The sequence below is a fragment of the Megalops cyprinoides genome, chromosome 3, assembly GCF_013368585.1.
Source record: "Megalops cyprinoides isolate fMegCyp1 chromosome 3, fMegCyp1.pri, whole genome shotgun sequence".
Taxonomy (NCBI): Eukaryota; Metazoa; Chordata; class Actinopteri; order Elopiformes; family Megalopidae; genus Megalops; species Megalops cyprinoides.
The window spans coordinates 20,199,268-20,218,204 of NC_050585.1; the positions used below are offsets into that span (position 1 = coordinate 20,199,268).

The following is an 18,937-nucleotide window of genomic DNA, read 5'->3' on the forward strand; positions in this document are numbered from 1 at the left end:
CAACTGGGATGAATTGGGAGGGAATGTTAAAAACTCACTCACAAAAGTCACAAAAGTCACTTTAACTTTGCTCGATCTGTGTGGATTAAGATGCGTGCAGGCTCGATTTTGTGTTGCATAAAAAAACATGTTTTTTTGAGTTATGCAAGTGTTATGAAACACCAGGGTCTGTGAGGCAAGGTGCCCTCCACAGCGAGGGCAGAGGAAGCTCCCTCCCACAGTGCTGTGTAAACTTTGCTCCAATAAAAGTATCCGTTTGCCACCTCGGTGGACAACAGGAAACCTTTGTTTATCGAAAAACATCCCCTTGGTAGAGACTAAAACATTTTCATAGCTGCCACCTCGTCAGTCTCCACACTGGGACCTTGTGTTTTGACCTGGGCAAATGGAAAATGGCACCAAGTGCCAACGAAACAAAATAGTACAGCAGAAAAAAAAAACACAACAGAAATAGTAAGATGCAACAATCGCTGAATGGTGTCACCTGGTGAGCTCTCCATCTGACTGTCAATCACTTTAAGTCAGTACACGCTATCAGTGAGAATCTACCACAAATGCCCTCCACTCTGAGATAGGTTTTCTTCTGAGCTTGGGAAGATTTAAATCTGCCTCCTAAAATAGTACACAGCCATGTCGCTGTTCCATCGACATTGATATGTTTTTGTTTCCACTGTCCCCCACCTCCATTTTTCAACCCTACCACTCAACCAGTTTCCCTCACTCTATTGTTCCCACGCACACTAAAGAAATCTTGGACAGATTTCCTTGAGCCTGCATAACATTGAGGTGATTTCATTATTGTGTGAGATGGAATGTGCTATATATTTATAGATAGATAGATAGATAGATAGATAGATCTTATCTACAGTTTGATTGTATGAATTTACAAAGAACAAAGAATACATATGTTAAAATGATAGATGAGGATAATCTACTGTACCTACAAGAGAGTCTGTTGTGAATCAGTCTATTATGGTCTATTACAATTTGTTATCCTTTTGATTCTCACACAATATATTTAATTAATTTTAATAAGCATCAAAATGATGATGAAAAAAGCAACACTGGTTTAAATTAGCGAAAAGTAAGATTTAAGAACGAAGCACCAAAGTGGTGAGACTGGATGACCCCTTTGGAGTTTTGAGCTGGTCATTGAAATTGGTTTTCTGTTCATTCTGTATTTGAAATGTATTGGATTGTACAGGTACTGTATAGGGCCTGCAGTGTTTGGTTAAGTGTTCATTTGTTTTGTAGGCTGAGGAAACTGCTTGGTAGGGCTGTTGAGCACAGTTCCTTCATCTACATTTCTCTGGGCTCTTTTTTCCAATTTCATTGATAAAATCCACAAACATATTTCACTATATTATAGCATAGTATTTTATTGTACAGTATTTTACCAAAGTTTTTTGTGTATATATGCTCACATTTTGCAAAAAAAAAAACTTTCATCATTTTACATAACAAGCACACATAGTCATGCATGTCTGAACCTGCAAACTGTTATTAATGACTTTTTTGCATACAATACACATATACACATCATGTATGCAAAATCTTTGTCAGTGTATTGGTTTGATGACCTGTTGTAGTTCAGTGTTAGGGTAACTAAAAAACATGCCAGTAAGCCCACTTATACTGTAACATTGTCAACAATTGCGCATCAGCAGTTTCAGTACCTTTAATTAGGCCTTAATCGCACATTGCAGCAAGATATCAGCATTGTACAGTGTGCTATACAGAACTTTGTCATAGGAAAATATATTTTTATTTGTATAATTTTTATTGTAGTTGGTATAAAATGCATTTCAATATATCATTTATCAGCCTTTACATAGTAAATCTTTTTCTGTCTTGTGATCTGAGTTGCAATTGTGCTTGTACGCAAGATGATGCATATCTGTTTTTTTTGAGTGTCCCACAGACAACAAAATGTCCCTCTGAGTATTGATGACTGGCATATACCATCATTATTTAACAAACTCTTGGTTTCACCTGGCAGATAATGAGGCTTCAGTAAGACAGCATCCTCTATCTTTTCCCGGTTTCACCAGAAAGTTGAGGAATTCGAGCCATCGCCAACATTTCTTCATTGAACAAGTAAACCCTGTCAGTGTAGGTAGTTCATCATGTCAGCCTCAAACTTTTAAGTTTTTTCCAGTGTATTTAAGTTTTTGTTCAGTTTTTTAACTCAGTTTTTCTGAGTAAACCTCAGCGAGTAAAGTAATTTTTCCCGATTTCCCCATTAAAAACAAAGCACTTCCAGAGGTTGCAGTATGGGGAGTCAGCCTCACTGCTTGGTAGCCTTCACGGGCGCCTCTCTCCAGGAGGAACTCCGGCGGTGCGGGCGAACGCTGGAGAGGCAGGAGGAAGCGGCGAGGGCGATGCGGGCGAGGCCCATGTTGAGGCAGTGCATCTCGGACGTGACGGGGACCTCAGAGAACAGGGCACTCTCGCGGGACGCCCGGGAGAGGCCGTCACTGCCCTCCAGGTCCCTCACCGTGTTCAGCACCTCCTGCCTCTCCGCCTGCCGCATCATGCCCCTAATGTTCAGCACGGCTGAGATGTGCTTCCTCCTGCGGGGGGGAGAGACAGGGGAAGGGGGGGGGGGGGGAGAAGGGGAGGGAGGAGAGAGAGAGGGAGGGAGCATAAGAAAGAGAAGAGGTGGAGGGAGAGAGAGCAAGAAAGGACAAGGGAGGGAGAGACAGAGGGCAGAGAGAGACAAAGAGACGGTTATAACATTATTTAAAATAATACTAATAATACAGTCCATCAACGCTTACAGTTAATTGCTTAGCAATTTATTATTATTATTTATTTGAGGTGAGGTGACCCCTTATCCAGGGCAACTTATGTAGTTCTCATTTTACACGTTTCCTATTTCTACAGCTGGATGTATGCTGGCTGGAGTCTGTCGGAAAATGTCACGTGTGTAACTTCACAATGCAGGTCATGGGTCAGGAGTTTCACGTGCACATGTGTGAAGCTACTTGTTTTAATGGGTCAATAAACTGAAGTTTGTCAGTCCATGTGCAAGTTGTAGTTATTTAGTCGTATCGCCAGTCATAACAGAGGCAACAGCTGTGACACTGACCGAGGCAATTTAGGTTAAGTGCTTTTCTCAAGGGTACAAAGGCAGTGGCCCACCATGCTTGCCAAGGGTGTGCCCCATTCAGTTCCTTAACCTTAACGCAAGACTGTACATGACTGCCGCCCCAGCACACAGAGGTCGACGCCCTAGAAAGACTCTCGGGCAGCTGTGTCTTTTTTGCAGTCCATTAACACCAACATAAACAAACAAGAGCTGTACCTGAGAGCCCAGTAAGTCAGAGGTAAGGTGACTCGATTGAGGGGAAAAGGCAGGAGCTCAGGGGGGGAGGACTAATGGGAGCGGAGGAGGAAGAGGGAAATCTCAGCTGCGTGTGCCAGGTTTTGATCTCAAACAAACACGGATGGAGGGCAGCGGGGACCCACACAAAGGAGCCAGGGGCCCCCTGCGGCCCAATGGCTTTCGCATGTGTCCCTGCCGGCTGGCCTGGCCAGCTTTGATTGGGTGCTTGGCACCAACTGGCCTCCAGCAGAGCGGCAGGGATGGTTCCGGAACACCCCCCTGTCTGCGGACAGGGGGGGGGGGCTGGTGCAGCCTTTGCCTTTACGCTTGCACTGGGCACATTGCCAGAAACTGCCTGGCCATGTGAGGGCACCCTGAGGGCAGTAGCCAAGGCTACCTCTGATCACCGCAACCACAGGTCTAAGTGCCCACTGTCAAAACAGGAGGGCATGACAGTCTCCCACTGCCTAGCCTTAATTTCATTTCTTTTTCTACTTGTTTGAATTTGTAATTGTGTTTTTTTAAATATATACTCAGAATTCATTCTGAGTCAGGCATATAAAGACATGATTAAAGGGAGGCATTGTTTATTTGGAATATGCTCCTTTTTATCCCTTGGGCTAGTATTGCACATATGAGACTGTGCTTTCAAAGTAAAAACAACACTGGTTAATGCAGGAAGTCACTATATTGTCTCTTCACTTAAACAATGAGGTTGATGATCGTGCATTTTCATGGATGTCTTCAGTGGAAAGCACACAGAATCACATCAATACTGGTCTGCTCACTCTCCTGAATACATTTACGAAATGACAGCAAAGCGATATCACCCCTCATTGTGTGATTCTGGGCATTTGCTTGAGTGATCTTTTTGGGAAATCCTCCTAGATAATTTTTGTAATTTAATTTGGGTGGATAAAATCATGTCCCCTATACTTACCGTATGTCTGGGAATTCTCTCACAAGCACCTTCACTGCCGTCTGAATGGAGGAGATGTCATCCAGGAGAATCATCTCAGACAGATGTGTGATGGCTCCATCCATCCACGAAGACCCAGAATCCTGAAGGACAGATACCTGGAGATCAGCGCCACGGAGACACAACTGACAACCAAACATCAGCATCTTGCTGTTTCCCGCTGACCAGTGACATTCCCAGATCAGGCAGCAAAAACATCACTATGAAACGCGTTTTATTTTGAGACACGAAGATACTGAGCGCTCCAACTTGTGTTGGCTCTCTGAGAAATTCCCTGAGAACTCTGGCGAACACCAAAGACTTCCTGACCTCCGGCCTGCCGCAGTGACAAGAGGATGTTTTTGCTGGAGCCAGAGGCTGGCGTCCGTCAGGTGGAAGGTGCCCTTAACCACAGCGCGGCTCCGTCCCTCTCATCAATCATCCCGCTGACAGTACGAATTCCTCACCTTCGCCCTTTGAACCGCCATGTTATCAGCAGCCCTCACGCACCCGTGGCCGCAAATCACAGCCCCGGCGCGGCCCACGCGCCCTGCAGCCATTTCCTCCGACTCCACTCGTTCCTGAGACTCTTTTAAGCCTCACGTTTCTTGGATAAACAGCGAGCGAGTGCACTCTCAGTGAACCCGATGCGCTAAACAAGTGGGCTAACTTCAGTGTGAACTGTGGGGTCAGGGCTGACACACTGCGCAGAGTTATGAACTTAGCAAATCGTAGCATCTCTCCACCTCACGACCTAGCATATCTGGGCCATGCGGTCACTGAAGCTGCCCGATAAAGTATCACAAGCTTCTAAGTCCTGGTTACACAGAGTGACCAGCTGATGGTATTTATCTACTGGGGTGTTGCTCTCCTTCCATTGTTTGCTGTTTTAGGCATCTGAGAATGGATCAAATAAAGCCTTATGCTCTCAGCATAGCTAAATAAATAAACCATCTTTGAATTCTGTCCAGCATGTATTTTTGGTGAGGCACTGGAGAGTTTTGCCATTGCGTCTTTTCGCTGTCTCGCTGTAAATGGGATAGCTGCTTTCTGTTTAAAACATTGCGTTTTTGAGTATTTATTTTTTCATCCCCCACAGCTCATGAAATCCAACAAACAAATTGAATTTTAAACATTAAAAATCTCCAGTAGCCCTTAATTTCAGGGGCTCTTGATCCCAGCCAGCCACCATTTGCAAGAAAGCTGGCAACACGAGAGCAAGGCATAAACAAAGAAATGGTTTGTTGAAAATTCAGCAGTTAAAACATGAAATTAAAAACATAAAGACCTTTTATTGTTAATTCATTAAAACATTTTCAAAGGTGTAGCTGAACTGACCAGGTCTTCAAAGAGCACTTTGAGCCTTTTGCCCTCGCTGCGCAGCCTGTAGGCCATCCTCTTCCTCATCTTGAGTGACGTGCAGATGACCCGCCCCTTCATGATGGCCCGCAGGTATTCGATCAGGACCCGCCTGTGCACCTGCCCCACCAGTGCCTGTCAGAAAATACTCACTCAGTCAATTAATCTAGTTCAGCTATTCAAGCAACTGTTAATTAAGTCTACTCAGGAATTAAGTTTGCTTGTCTATTAAGGAACAATTAATTAAGTTGGATAAACTATTTAACTCACTGATGTTTACGTTTGTTTGTCTGTAAATGTACTATTTCATTAGGTTTGTTTGACTATTATTTAACTGTTCATTAAGAATTATTGACTATACCGTAACGTTTAATTAAGTTTGTTTGACCATGACTATGAAAGAATTTCTACAGAGCGTGTCAGTCAGAATGTAACATACGTGAAAATGTGTGCTATAGAGGTGCAGACCTGATAAGGAGGACAGTCCATTCTGCGGAACTTTCTGAAGTGCTGTTTGATCGTCGCTTCGATGGCATCATACGCGTCAGTATTATTGAGCCACTTCCTCTTCACCAGCTTGTTGAAGAGAGGCTGAAACAGCAGCAGGCCATTTTATTCAATTTTATACACAATGACACCTGACGGAGCTGTGAGAAAATTGCACTTTTCTTAAGCTACAGCTGACATATAAACTGGCATATGACTATTCAAATGTAAGTTTGATCTTAAATCATCATACTGTAATGAAGTAATCTGGCGAGGAAGCATTTACAGAACATCTGAATTATGCTTTCTTCTCATCATTATTGTTTCTGGGTGTAGCGTCAACTTTAAATTATGTCTACAGGATGGAGAATATAATTGCCAAAATGAAAAATCTAAACTTGCTCTTACATTGTCGAGGAGTTATGTTTTGCTGTGCAAGCCAAAATTATTCCAAAACCAAACTGTTTTGTTTGTGTAGCTTTGCAACTGAGCTCAGTAAACATGCAGAGACAAAAGTAGGAAAAGTAAAAAAACAAACTGGACAGGTTGGGCGAGGTTTTTCTGTGGTGTTCAGAACATTTTGAAATAAAAGTTTTGAGTTTTGTGTTTCCAGGCTGACCAGACCAGTTCCGTTTTAATAACAAATTACTGGCAGCTGGAGTGTTGCCCCAGCATAAAATGTGTTCCATAGCCACAGGCTGGCAGAGTCATCTCACCCCGATGTGTTCGAACAGCCTGTCGATCAGGATTTTCACCCCCTGGCTGACAATCCTGTCCAGAGACGCGTTCGCTCTCCGAGTGAAATCCTCGCTGCCTGCTGGGCCGTACTGGCTACAGCGCTGGATGAAGGTCCTGCCAATGCAGCACCAAACACACACAAGCACACCCAAGCATGCGAAAATGTCACAAACAGGGAAAAGCCATATGAGGGAACTAAACAGACTTAACACAATGAATTCTGAACTGGATTCAATCAATATTTAATCAATAAGTTTGACTTACATTAACAAAAATGTTTTGTGATTTCTCACGGTTACAACTTCTGGCAAATTTATCATTCTGTGTTGGTGGTAAATTGTCTCCTCTCAACTGAGGATGATCATAGGAAAAACCCAACAATGATCACAGTATCTGTGCATTTACCTGAAAGGTGGACAGCAGTTTACAAAGGCGATGGTCTTCGCTATATATCCATCACACAGCTCACCGAACTCAATTTGTGTTTCGTGAAACACGGCCACCTTTCTCTGGAAGCTGGGGGGCGAAGAGAAGAGATGATACAAGAAGCAAAATCTGCCATTGCTTTTTGTTCTATTTCTTTTTATTTCTCTATATGAGTCTTACATTTCAGTGTGTATTAACCCTCATTTACCAGCCAAAAATGCACTTTCGCTGAGCAAAAGGGGATAGTTACATAGTTATATTTGTGTGGACACGTGTGGTAAGGGAAACGGTATGTTAGTTTTCTTCTACAACCCATCCTCTCCAGACCCTTGTGTGAAAATTTACGGGCTGTGTGAACATTTGAACTTTGACAGTACTGTTCACACTGTTGAATATTCCCCCCACCTGTAAAGGAAATCAGCCAATCCACTGAGGCTGCACTGTGCCACACGTGCGCCCAGCTCTCGTTTTATAGCCACGGATCTCTCCAGGTCCACCTGTAACCTCTACGAACATATACATGCAAATACACACACACACACACAATTCAATATAGAGTTACCTTCAGTTTTTTTCAGTTCTACTAAATATCATGTCCCTGGAAATGACTTTGGAGCCCATGAGTACATTTAGTGTGTACTACTGATGACCACTGGAGGCCACTACAGCAACAGTAACGAAATCAGCATAGGATTGTTTTTCATTGTCAAATATATTTTCAGGGACTCTAAAGTAGATAAATGAATTAAATGATAACTGAAACGTGAAACAATATGACTCCTCATATGCCATTCCAGTCTGTATAAAGTCTTGCCCTGCTACTGAAGGAAGCTTCTGTCTGTGACATTGTGACTGACCTTTATGACTGTGCGTGGCAGAGAAGACTGGTATTCCTCTATGTGTAATGACCGTGCCCACCTCCGCTCCTCCTCATCCAGGACCTCAGCCAGCTCTCTGGTCACCTTCTCCTGAAACCGCAAACAGACTACATTCAGACCACACCCTCTCTTTCCACACTCCATTATGGGTGAGAAAACAATGATGTTTTCCTGCTTATTTGGCACTGCTGAATGGGATATATTTGGACATAGGGGGTTCCCCTGTACCCTGGTTGGATTCCTAATTACAGTGTGGACATCTAAAATTCCCAAATTTATTTGGCAAAGAAATTCCCTGATTTCATTTCTCCCCACTTCAGCTGATGTGAGGTGAGCATTCGAGTGCAAAATGGCTGCTGTACATCACCCGGGTGAGGGCCACACATTGGTGGTGGTTGAGAGCCACCTCTGTTATTATTATTACTTTATATTATAGGTATGTGCAGGAAGTAATTTTACTGTAGAGGGAAAAGTCTGTGATGGAAGTCTTACGCTGACAGAACTGAGACAGTCCAACTCCAACATTTCGATGGTATCTGGTGGCAACAGTGGCCCGAGCTGAGAGCGGCTTACAGACATCGTTGTGTCGACCATGCTGAGAACATCCCTGAAAAACAGTGTGGTGCAGTATTTACTCCATGGTCTCCTCCCACCCCGCTGGGAAAGGAGTACCCTAAACAGCCTGGCGTCTCTCCATGGTTCTGCCTTTCAAAGCCAATGGGAAATGAAGGGGGCGGGGCCTTTGAGATTTTTCTCTTTCACAGGGAAAATCCAGCCTTGGTACTACTGTGTCTGTAAAATGCTTTATGATAAATACATCTGTTAAATATATACACCTTTATCGATTGATTGATTGGTTGATTGACTATAACACTGACAATTCTGATCTGTGGCAACTGGTCAGGGGGTCTGTATGTCCTGCTGTTATACACTGCTAAACAACTGCACTGGATCAAAATTTCAGGCTGTGAAAATGAAAAACAGCAAATCTCAAGATCCCAGGACTAATTACTGCAGAAATTTCCATACGGCAGCCTCAGCAAAACCACAGGCAGAGACATGCGCTGTTCTAGAAATCTCACAAACAGGCAGTGCAGGAAGGGCTGGTCAAAGCAGTGTAAAAATATCATCAAAAACCAGCATGTGATTAGATGAAAAATAAGAGCATTAATCTGCTAAAGAAAAATGAAGAGGAGACAATGAAACTATCTGCATTAGCACCTGATGGGCAGACAGCTTGCTTCAGCTGGCATCCTAAGAGAGGGCCTGACTGCGGCCATGAGGCCCACAGACCCACCTGTCATAAACGTTGTAGATCCAGTCCAGCAGGGAGTAGATGTCAGAGATATGCAGCGGGGAGCTGGTGACGCTGCGCAGGCGCTGGGCCACAGCTTGGTGGTAGCTCTGCGCGTACACACTGGGGGCAGCAAACTCCTCCGGGTAGATGCACAGGACGTTCCTGCGGGCCGCGCCCAGGTCCTCCACCACCCTGGTACCCAGGCGCTCCAGGTACTGCTCCATCTGCCCCACCTGCACCTCCACCTGTTGGGGAAGGCTGCCGTCGGCCGCCTCTGCCACTGCTTGCTTCCACCTGCGCTTCAACTGGCGGGGCCGCGCCCCTGGACTCGCCCCCTCCTTCCCCGCCCAATCCCGGTCCACCTGCTCCTCTTGCTGCACCACCAGCACCACCAGCCCCAGGCTGGGCCCGGAGGTGGGGAAACGCAGAGACTCCCGCACCACGTCCCACAGCTCCTTCTGCAGCGCCTCGTACAGCAGCTCCAGGTCTTTGGCCTTGCGCCGGGCACTGTCCTTGCTTCCCGGGACCGCAGACTCTTCTGCAAGCGCGCCCGGCGCCTCCCCCTGGACGGCGAGCAACATCGCGGCCTCCTCGCACTCCCGCTCCAACTCCAGGATGTGGGTGTCGGCCAGGAGCAGGTCACGCTTTGTCACGAGCTGAAGGATCTCCAGCACTGTAGGGGAACAGGTTTGTCAATCCCATGATTCCACTCCTCTGGTCTAACAAGGTGTATATTTAATACACCATAAATATATCATTGAGAACCAGCTGCATTCATTCACAATGCTAGCCATTATAATGGCATTATTATGTCTTATATACATTCTGCTTTTTACCTGAGAGAGGCTCCCTGTGTTTCACCTCCGGCTCCTCCTCCACCTGCTCCTCCTCGGGCTCCTGAGGGACGCTCTCCACCAGCGACTCCCTCTTCAGCTTGGTCCTGTTCACCATCTTTAGGAAGGACAGGCGCCGCCTGGACTCGCTGTCTCCGTCGGGGCTGAGGTCCCCGTTGGACAATCCCTCAGTCAGCAGGGCCTCCATGCGCCTTCCTGCCAGTCTGCACACAGAGGAACGCAGGCAGGAATCAACAGGAGAGCCCTGCCAGCTGCATAACCCCTCCAGTAGAGCAGCTGCTTCACTGCACTCTTTTTAAAACTCTTTTAAAAACAAACATATAAAATTACTTTTACAGTTTTTTTATTGTGTTTAGTTTTGTGAGTGTCTTTTCATCTTTTTTCTCTAAAGCTGATTTTATTACTTAATTTTATTTTACGCTCAGTCCATTTTACTACTCTCTGTTTGCTCTTGCCATCACTTTAATATTTGTTGTTTTTTTATGATATATTTCTTTTTGTGAAGCACTTTGTGCTCCACTGCTGGAATGGTGCTGTATAAATAAAGATTGTTACTATGACATTAATTTTTACAATGTGCATTCCTGACATTAGAAGGCATGTAAATAACAATAACATTAGTTACAGTTCAGCATCGCCAGTGCCTATATCCTGATTTCTAAGCATCCGGTGGTCCCTTCTCGCTTCCACGCACCTAAGAAGTGACATGATCTCCTCAGAGCTGCGCCGGCTGCTCTTCCTCTTCTCCTTGTTTGAGGGCAGGGTTGAGGGGAGTGTCTTGGAGCACCGCTGGGACAGGGGGTCCCGCTCCTTGTTGAGTCCCGCCAGACGCAGGCCTTTCCCCAGCTTGCCGAGGGTCTTGAGCGGGGACACCCCCCGGATGCGCTCCACGGTGCCCTTCAGTGGGCGGTTCTTCCCCGTCACCCCATGTCGCGCCTCATTGGCCTCATTCTTCTCCCCCTCCAGAGGACTCCACCCCTCGTTCCCATCACCCTCGTCGAAGGGGTTGAGGCTGGTTTTGGGCAGGATCAGGTCTCTGCCACTCCCCCTGCTGGCCTGCAGGCTTGGGCCGTGCTCCAGCATGGGCATTCTTTCTCTCAGGACTCAAAAGCTGCAAGAGAGCATGCAGGTGCGATTAATTTCTCTTCAGTTCAGCTGTTTCAGGGAATGAACTGAAATTCAGTTCCTGAACTGAAATTTGCCCATTATTTTAAACAAATTCCTTTTTTTCGAAATTGAATTTGACCTCATTTTCTGAATCGGCTCACTTGAAGTGGAATTGACCCCCAATTCTGAGAAAAACAAACCAAAAGTATTTAACATGCAAGCAGGTGTAGGTGATTATTTAATACTCGGGTAACTCGGGTGACAGCCAGGTCGACTGAGGAGCAGCATAAGACTGAAGAATAATACTCACTGCAGCCCTAGTTTAGCACGCTTTTTTTTTTGAGAGGTGTAACGTTACTAATGTCAAGAGTCCAAGCAGACAGAGCTCACACACTGTACAAGACTGTTTGTAGTGACCCTCTTCCCTGACGGGTTACAATGGGACACCGTCGTATCACAAAAAAATGACACTTCTACTGATGTTTCTCAAATATACACTAACGGGGGTCAGCCTGTTTGCTTCATGCAGCCCTATTCTGGAACCACCAACTGGATATGTTTATGCTTATCTCACTGCGAAAACCACTGTACTCATCCGATGTACCCACATGCCAAGTGCAACTATTTTTGACACTGCAAGTCACCCAGCACATCACAGTGAGCAAGGTGCCAATTGGAGGACGGGCGCGGTTCCATTGACATCACAGCAGCAACCTGTAGGATGATGATTCACAGGATGTCTGAGAGTGGCGAGACAGGCAGCCCCTGTTGACGTACCCACCCTTATCCCTTTCAGAACAAAGCCAATTTGTCACACCACAAAAGGTGACGACTTGGCTGGGGTTAAATTCCTGGAGGGCCGTACTGTTTGTGCTGACAGGGAACTCCTTAACCAATGAGCTGTTTGGGAGGGTTCATTTGCGCTTGCTTTGATGGAAAAGTTTTTTCAATGAGATGACAAACTATATTCAAACAACCTGCTTGCTGCTTGATGATTCATGGTTTAAGGCGCCAGAAACGGACACCAAGATTTTCCTGGTGGTAATTGCAGCCACCGGGCAGGGTCCTGCGTACAGGCTGCCCCCTCTCTCTACTTTCTGATGATTCACAGCCACAGTCAAGAAAACATGTTTGTCCTGTTCGCTGGACTTCCTGCCCCTGTGGACCCACTGATATTTTGAGAGAGTGACAGCATGGCAGAAACGCGGCAGGATCTCTTCCTGCCCGCGCGTGAGCGTGGGAGAGGACAGTTATTTTTGTAGAGCCGACTTCAGAGACGCTGAAAAGTTCATAGAATTGAAGTGTATCCCTGAGTTTATTAGTCCGAAGTTGAATTGGTGAGTTTCTGCTATGACTGATATATTGTACCCTGACAATGACACCGTTTGTGCTGTACACATTTCATCAACCTTTCAGATTTTCACTTTGATGAAATCACATGCAAAGAAAGAGGCAAAATTTTAACATGGGACCAGTGATAGTACATCACGGTGATAGTGCAGTGACAGTACATCAACATTCTTTGTAGTGCTGTACATATCATACTTTCATATGTGTGTGTGTGTGCATGTGTGTGTATGTGCGTGTGTGTGTGGGTGTGAGTGTGTGTGTGTGTGTGTGTGTGTGTGTGCGTGGGTGTGAGTGTGTGTACAACAGACCAAACATTTTGTCCTCTATCCCAAATTTGCCTATCACTCAAACTCCTGAAACCCCACTAAATCTCCAGCATTGGAAATAGGGACCCAGAGCTCCTCAGCCGAACTCGGAAAGGAAATAAAGTCCCTCGTGAAATTTGTTGGCACAAAATATAGCATGACCTGGAAGCATGACTCTTCTCCTTCCTGGTGCCAGCTTCCCTCAGTGTTGTTTGCAGTTTCATCCTTGTGGTCAGCTAAATTTGGAGGACGGCCTGCCCTGTGATGTCAGAGGGACAGCTGTCATTGCCAGTTTGTTTCAGGTAATTATGACTAGATGGCCGATGATTTCTCTTTCACCCTGAGCACGGACGGGGCTTTTTGAACACCACTTCTCTAACAGTGTTGTGAATCCCAGACAAATTGTCATGTATCCTTCCTGTTCTCAGTTGTCTGAGATTTTTCTGGCAGATGTTTGCCAGGATGGATCTCATTAGTGGCCCTTGCTCATTGAAGTACCTCATCATGCACAGACCAACGAGGAACTCAGAACAACGAGGAACACATTAGAACCAAACAACTCATTGGCAAGAGGTAGACCAAGTTCCCCTACTTCAATTTTCTGCCCAAAAATGGAACTGCAGAGATATATTCCAAAACTAAATATTTCTGAGCATCCTACCATTGTGAGACAGCAGCAGGCATCACAAACGGCCAACGACACAATGCTGTGTATGCCCTTAGTAATTACACAATTATAGACCCTGTGTTTCCAGGGGGGGCTTTGAATGACGCCACATTTCCTGTTAATAGCACCACAATTCAAAAAATTCTAAACTTCCTGTGTCTTGACTGCAGGAGCAGTACTTTTCTATTTAGATTAGTGTGAGAACTTGAATGACCCCCTGATGCAGTCCGCCAAAGCGACATATTACACAACTCCACCACCCAATTTGAGTTGCAGTATGAATCAGCTAATGACTGCAGCAAGATATCTAAAATGCACTAGAGGCATTGACAATGATGATTTGACAGTGCAGATTTATTAATATATTCACCAACCTCCTTCAATATTAAAAATAAACTAACAATACATCCATTAAGGATTGCCTTGTTGATGCAAAACCCTGATTTTCTCTGCCAAACTGTGTTAGTTTAGCCATTTCCAATTCTCTCCTCAAGGCACCCCAGCCATTCCATGTATTTGTTAAATTCCACCACCAGCTAATCAGCTAATCTAATGGTTCAGCTAATCAATACCTCATTAATTTTAATCCCATACATATATATATATATATATATATATATATCATTGTCACTATCATGTACCTCAGAACACTCAGTAACACTGTCTTGCTGTCTGTCTAGGGCACATCTTAGCACTACAGGCTGAGGCTGAATTGCTGATTGAACGTGTTTTTTTGTGTGTGTATCATTTTGTTCTGTTCACCATAATTCTGATATAATATACTATAATTTCTTGCCGTTACATCTTTGTTGCACCTTGCAGTTATGCCCAGGCAGTCTGTGTTTGGTTGGGTTTGGTTCAATTCCATGATTCTTTCCGACATTGAAACCAGCACGCAAAACCCAGCGACAAGGGTCCTGTTGGTTGCTGTCCAAAGAAAGATATTCTTTTGTAGGTTAATGCCAGGTCAGTCTAACTTTGAATTATCGTTGGTGGCGTGCACGTCGAACTGCATACGCAGGTTGCCGCACCCTTGGGCGCAGCCTCTCCCCAAACACAGACCCATTTCAACACCTTCGATTGCGTGCGTGCCCTCGTGGCAAAGCTGCTGCCGTCTGCACAGCGCACATCCTCGTTGATTTTCACGGTTAACACGTGCAAAAATCAGTTTGTTGCGTAATGCGGCAGCTGTGCGCCCTGTCAGCAGGCGGACTTTTTAAAGAGAGATCGGTCTGCATCCTGTACCTGTCACGACACCTGGGGCTCAGGATGTGCCCCTAAAGCGCCACTGTCGTCCTCGCGATGAGTGAAAAGCTGTTATCCTCCTGTATTAAATACCACCGGGGATTCCGGTGGACTGTATGAATCTGTCACTCAGCCGCGTGTGCTGGCTCTGAGTATGCGCTCTCTAGCCGCCGCTGCTAGTAAACGCTTTGCTTAATAACAACTTCTGAGGGCTCGCTTTCGAGAACGGGAGTAGTTACGTTATGGACACCACTACATTACCTAGAAAGTATGTATTGTTTAAAAGTGGATTCAAAGATTATCATGCCGTAACCTCCATAAACACCTTGGGGATACAGGAAGGCGTTGATCGCGGAAACGTCTCTACCTATTACAGAAATGTTGCACTGGAGAGATGACCTGTGCCTGCCCTGGACTTTGCCTTTCGGGAGTATAACCCGTGTGAATGGATTACTGTAGACATCGATGATATTGATGCGCACCCACCCAAGTGCCAAGCGTCCCTAGACATTGATATACCTCAGCACTCCGATGACCTCTCTCATCCACTTTGTGACTTTTTAAATCGTAATTAATTCAAGTTTTCTCCTCGTTTCACTACCCGCGGAACCATAAAATGTGACAATTGCCACGATCACAACCTTTACTGTAAAGCATTCTACCACATGTGCAAGTGACAGCGACGCGTTCGTCTAGGTTATCAACATCATTCTTTGGAAATTAAGTGAAATATATTTGTTATTGATGGTTTATGGATGTGTATTTTTGTCAATTTTGGAGCCAAAAGCCATTGTTGCACATTCAGTATATACATCTGATTAATGTGAGGACTCGAAGAAGAGAAGTTGTTAACAGCATTATCATTTACACATATACACGTATTCGCGCGTGAATTACCGCAGATTCAGCCTGGATTGATGCTTGATGAGAATTAGGATCGAAGTGCTCACGCTGTAGGGCATTCTTAAGGCAGGCACAGAAGAACCAACACGGATTAGTTACTGTCAACAAATATATTCAGATTAAAATAAAAGAAAATTACTGGTAAATAACAACAACAAAGCCATTATGTTACTCATGACGTTTTGATCTGACGCTTAACGTTTGCATTCATAAACTGGGACTCGATATACACGCTATTACGGTGAGGCTGCGATGGCCGAGTGGTTAAGGCGTTGGACTCGAAATCCAATGGGGTTTCCCCGCGCAGGTTCGAACCCTGCTCGCAGCGACGGTGGATTTATGTGTGTCGGAACAGTAGTGGGACGTCTTTATATAGACACTGCAGCTTCAAGACCCGGCAGAACCGCTGGTGTACCTTCGCGCAAAGAGCGTTTACGAAATTCCTTTAGTAAGCATTCTCTTCGTGAAGACGTATAAACTAAATCGCTCAGAATACGAGTCTCTGAGCTCTTCATATCTCAGGTTACTAACTGTACAATAATAAATATAAACAATCAAAAACATGGAATTTTTGAAAATGAAGTTGACCCAACCCCTCCAGTATCTTACTTAATTGCGTTAAGCTCCTAAAGCACAGGGCGACATTGAAGATTTTCAAAATGAGGCAAATGCACCTTAATACGTTTTTCCAAACCTCACCAATGCCTCTAATCTCACCCAGCCACCGCTGACCCCATATCACCTTTCCAAGAGAGACAGCCAGACTTTAATTGAGAGACAGTTATAGTAGGTGCCAACCCAATTAATTGAAATCAAAAGTACAGAACACAACTTTTTATTTGGTAGGTTTCCCAGTGTGGTCAAGACAGCAGAGTTGCTGGCCTTAACCGGTGCACCCCGAAAACCCATCTCTTCAGACGGGACTCAACTGTTGCTATCTAGTCTACAATCTAGTTTCTCCATGTATATTACCTTAGGGCATCGTTGCACTTTGACACTAGTTGTTGAAAATGTTGATTACTGCAGCGTTTATTTTGTATTCAGTATGCCACGGGTTATCATGGAAACTTCTCAAAGACAGACACTTGCCCAGATGTGGTCTGTCATTTCCGCATGCAATGTCGTTATGTGAACTCATCATATAGGCCTACACTTAAGTATATTTTCTTCATGAGTTTCTCTGGATGCGATTCACATGACCAAACACAAAACTAAACAGATTGTTCAAGGTCCCCGGCATCGCTCTTACCTTTTGTGCAGGACAGGGTCGTCTCAAGGTGCCGGCATCCCGGTGTCAGCAAGTGAGCGAGAATGAGTTGATGTCCGTGAGCGAGCGTGAGTTGGTGACCCTGAGCGAGAGTGTGTCTGTGCCCGTGCGCTAGAGTGAATTTGTGTCTTTAAGCGAGAGTGCGCGTGTGACTGTCCTCATCTGAAGCGCAGCTGATCCCTGTAGCTGCGCGGCTTCCTGGCAGGGCTGCTTTGTAGCACGAGATGAAGCCTTTTCCTCAGGAAGCCGGCCAACCCCTTTCCCCCTCCATACAGCGCTCCAAAGGCGATTCCACTTCTGCCAGACGCGCGAGCTCAAGGGGTGTTTTCACTGCCGCATCCATTAATTCCTGTCTGTGATAACAACTTGGAGCAAAGAGTGCAATTAGCCGGGATAAGAGTGGACCGAGATAAGATGACACTTAAATTTTTGGACGTCCACAGGCTTGCATCTCGCAGCTCGGTTCTACCAGTTACGAAATGCAACAAAAACAATGACATAATGCCATGCACTAATTCTATATATATTTTAAAACGCTCATCTGTCCAAACGTAAGCTTTCCAGCCTGGTTTTGCAGGCTGAGATCATCTTAACCACTTTAAGGCTGCAGTTTGAAATGCAGGGGGGCGTTAATTCATGAAGCATATGTGGTATTATCCTTATCAAGTGTGCTCCCTTTTCTTGTATTTCATTTAGCAAATTGATGCAAGCCGGGGCATTGTTTTTTCCAGGTTACATTGGTTCAGGACAACAAGAATAATGACCGGGGCTCCAGGTTGTTGTTGTTGGCTTTGATATACACAATCTGCAATTGTGGTTGCGGCACTTGCCGTTTTACAGTACCACTGGGAGGTGCGCACACAACACATATTCAATTCTGTGTGCCTCACAAGCAAAGCTCTGTCTCTGCTATTGTTGAAGCTGTAAGCAGCTTGATTTGCTGGCTTGCCCTGAACATTCTTGATGGAATGTGGTCTGAAACAGAGCTTCCATAACTAGCACAGCAGTGCAGACAGACAGCACCAGAAACGTCTGTCACCAACAGGGATATCCCAGTAAAAGCAGTAAGGCATGCAGCAGCGGAACATCTGGTCATAATATAGAACATCTCTGGACAAATGGAATGGTTACAGGGTGAGATACAAAATCCCTTCGTCTGCAGAAGCCATGAAACACCGGTTTTGCCTTATGTGACAAATGTATTAAATGCTAGGAAATTATTTACGCAAAGTTGTTTTCAATGTTGAATTGTGAACATTTGTATCTGTGAATTGTGATTATGAAACCATTGCTGTTGTGTTAATTAGAAATGTCTTTGGCAACTGACATGGCTGTGAAAGACTACTATAATGATAATTTGACAATAACAGGATATCAGCCCTTGACTTATTAGCTAAGATCTAATGGTTGACCTTGCAGTTTCTCCATTAGCCACAAAAAAATAATAAAATTGCAATTGTTTGTACATTGTAATAATGATTTGTGTAGCATAAAAACTTAGCAAGCTAATATGTTTGCTTACAATTTACATAGTGTTAATGCAGAGTGCTGGGGTGGTTGCACGCCAAAACAGTCCTATCGATCTGTTTCAATAGATGTTTATAAACCACGCATTCAGTCAAGGCTCTATTCTTCTGAAATATAGAGCTGAACACAGGTGAACAAAAACACCCTTTCGGAAAGACATTGTTTTGTAAATCTGCTTTATTAGACTAAACACACAAGTAAAAATCACCATAACACAAATGTAGATTCACCAATTATATCAA

At 44.8% G+C, this 18,937-nt stretch overlaps 1 protein-coding gene and 1 non-coding gene across 2 annotated transcripts; one reads left to right on the forward strand and one right to left on the reverse strand.

Moving 5' to 3' along the window:
* Positions 1–1,648: 1,648 nt before the first annotated feature.
* exoc3l2a (exocyst complex component 3-like 2a) lies at positions 1,649–17,335 on the reverse strand. Its single transcript, XM_036525340.1, has 13 exons — positions 17,151–17,335; positions 11,019–11,435; positions 10,307–10,527; positions 9,471–10,143; positions 8,666–8,780; positions 8,153–8,263; positions 7,701–7,801; positions 7,275–7,385; positions 6,848–6,983; positions 6,114–6,236; positions 5,625–5,780; positions 4,269–4,390; positions 1,649–2,573 (listed from the first exon to the last, which is right to left on the reverse strand). The coding sequence occupies exons 2-13, from the start codon at positions 11,411–11,413 to the stop codon at positions 2,288–2,290; spliced, it is 2,550 nt and encodes an 849-aa protein (XP_036381233.1). The 5' UTR covers positions 11,414–11,435; positions 17,151–17,335; the 3' UTR covers positions 1,649–2,287.
* On the forward strand, positions 16,148–16,229 carry trnas-cga. The gene has a single exon. It is a non-coding gene; the product is annotated as a tRNA-Ser (tRNA).
* Positions 17,336–18,937: the final 1,602 nt, after the last annotated feature.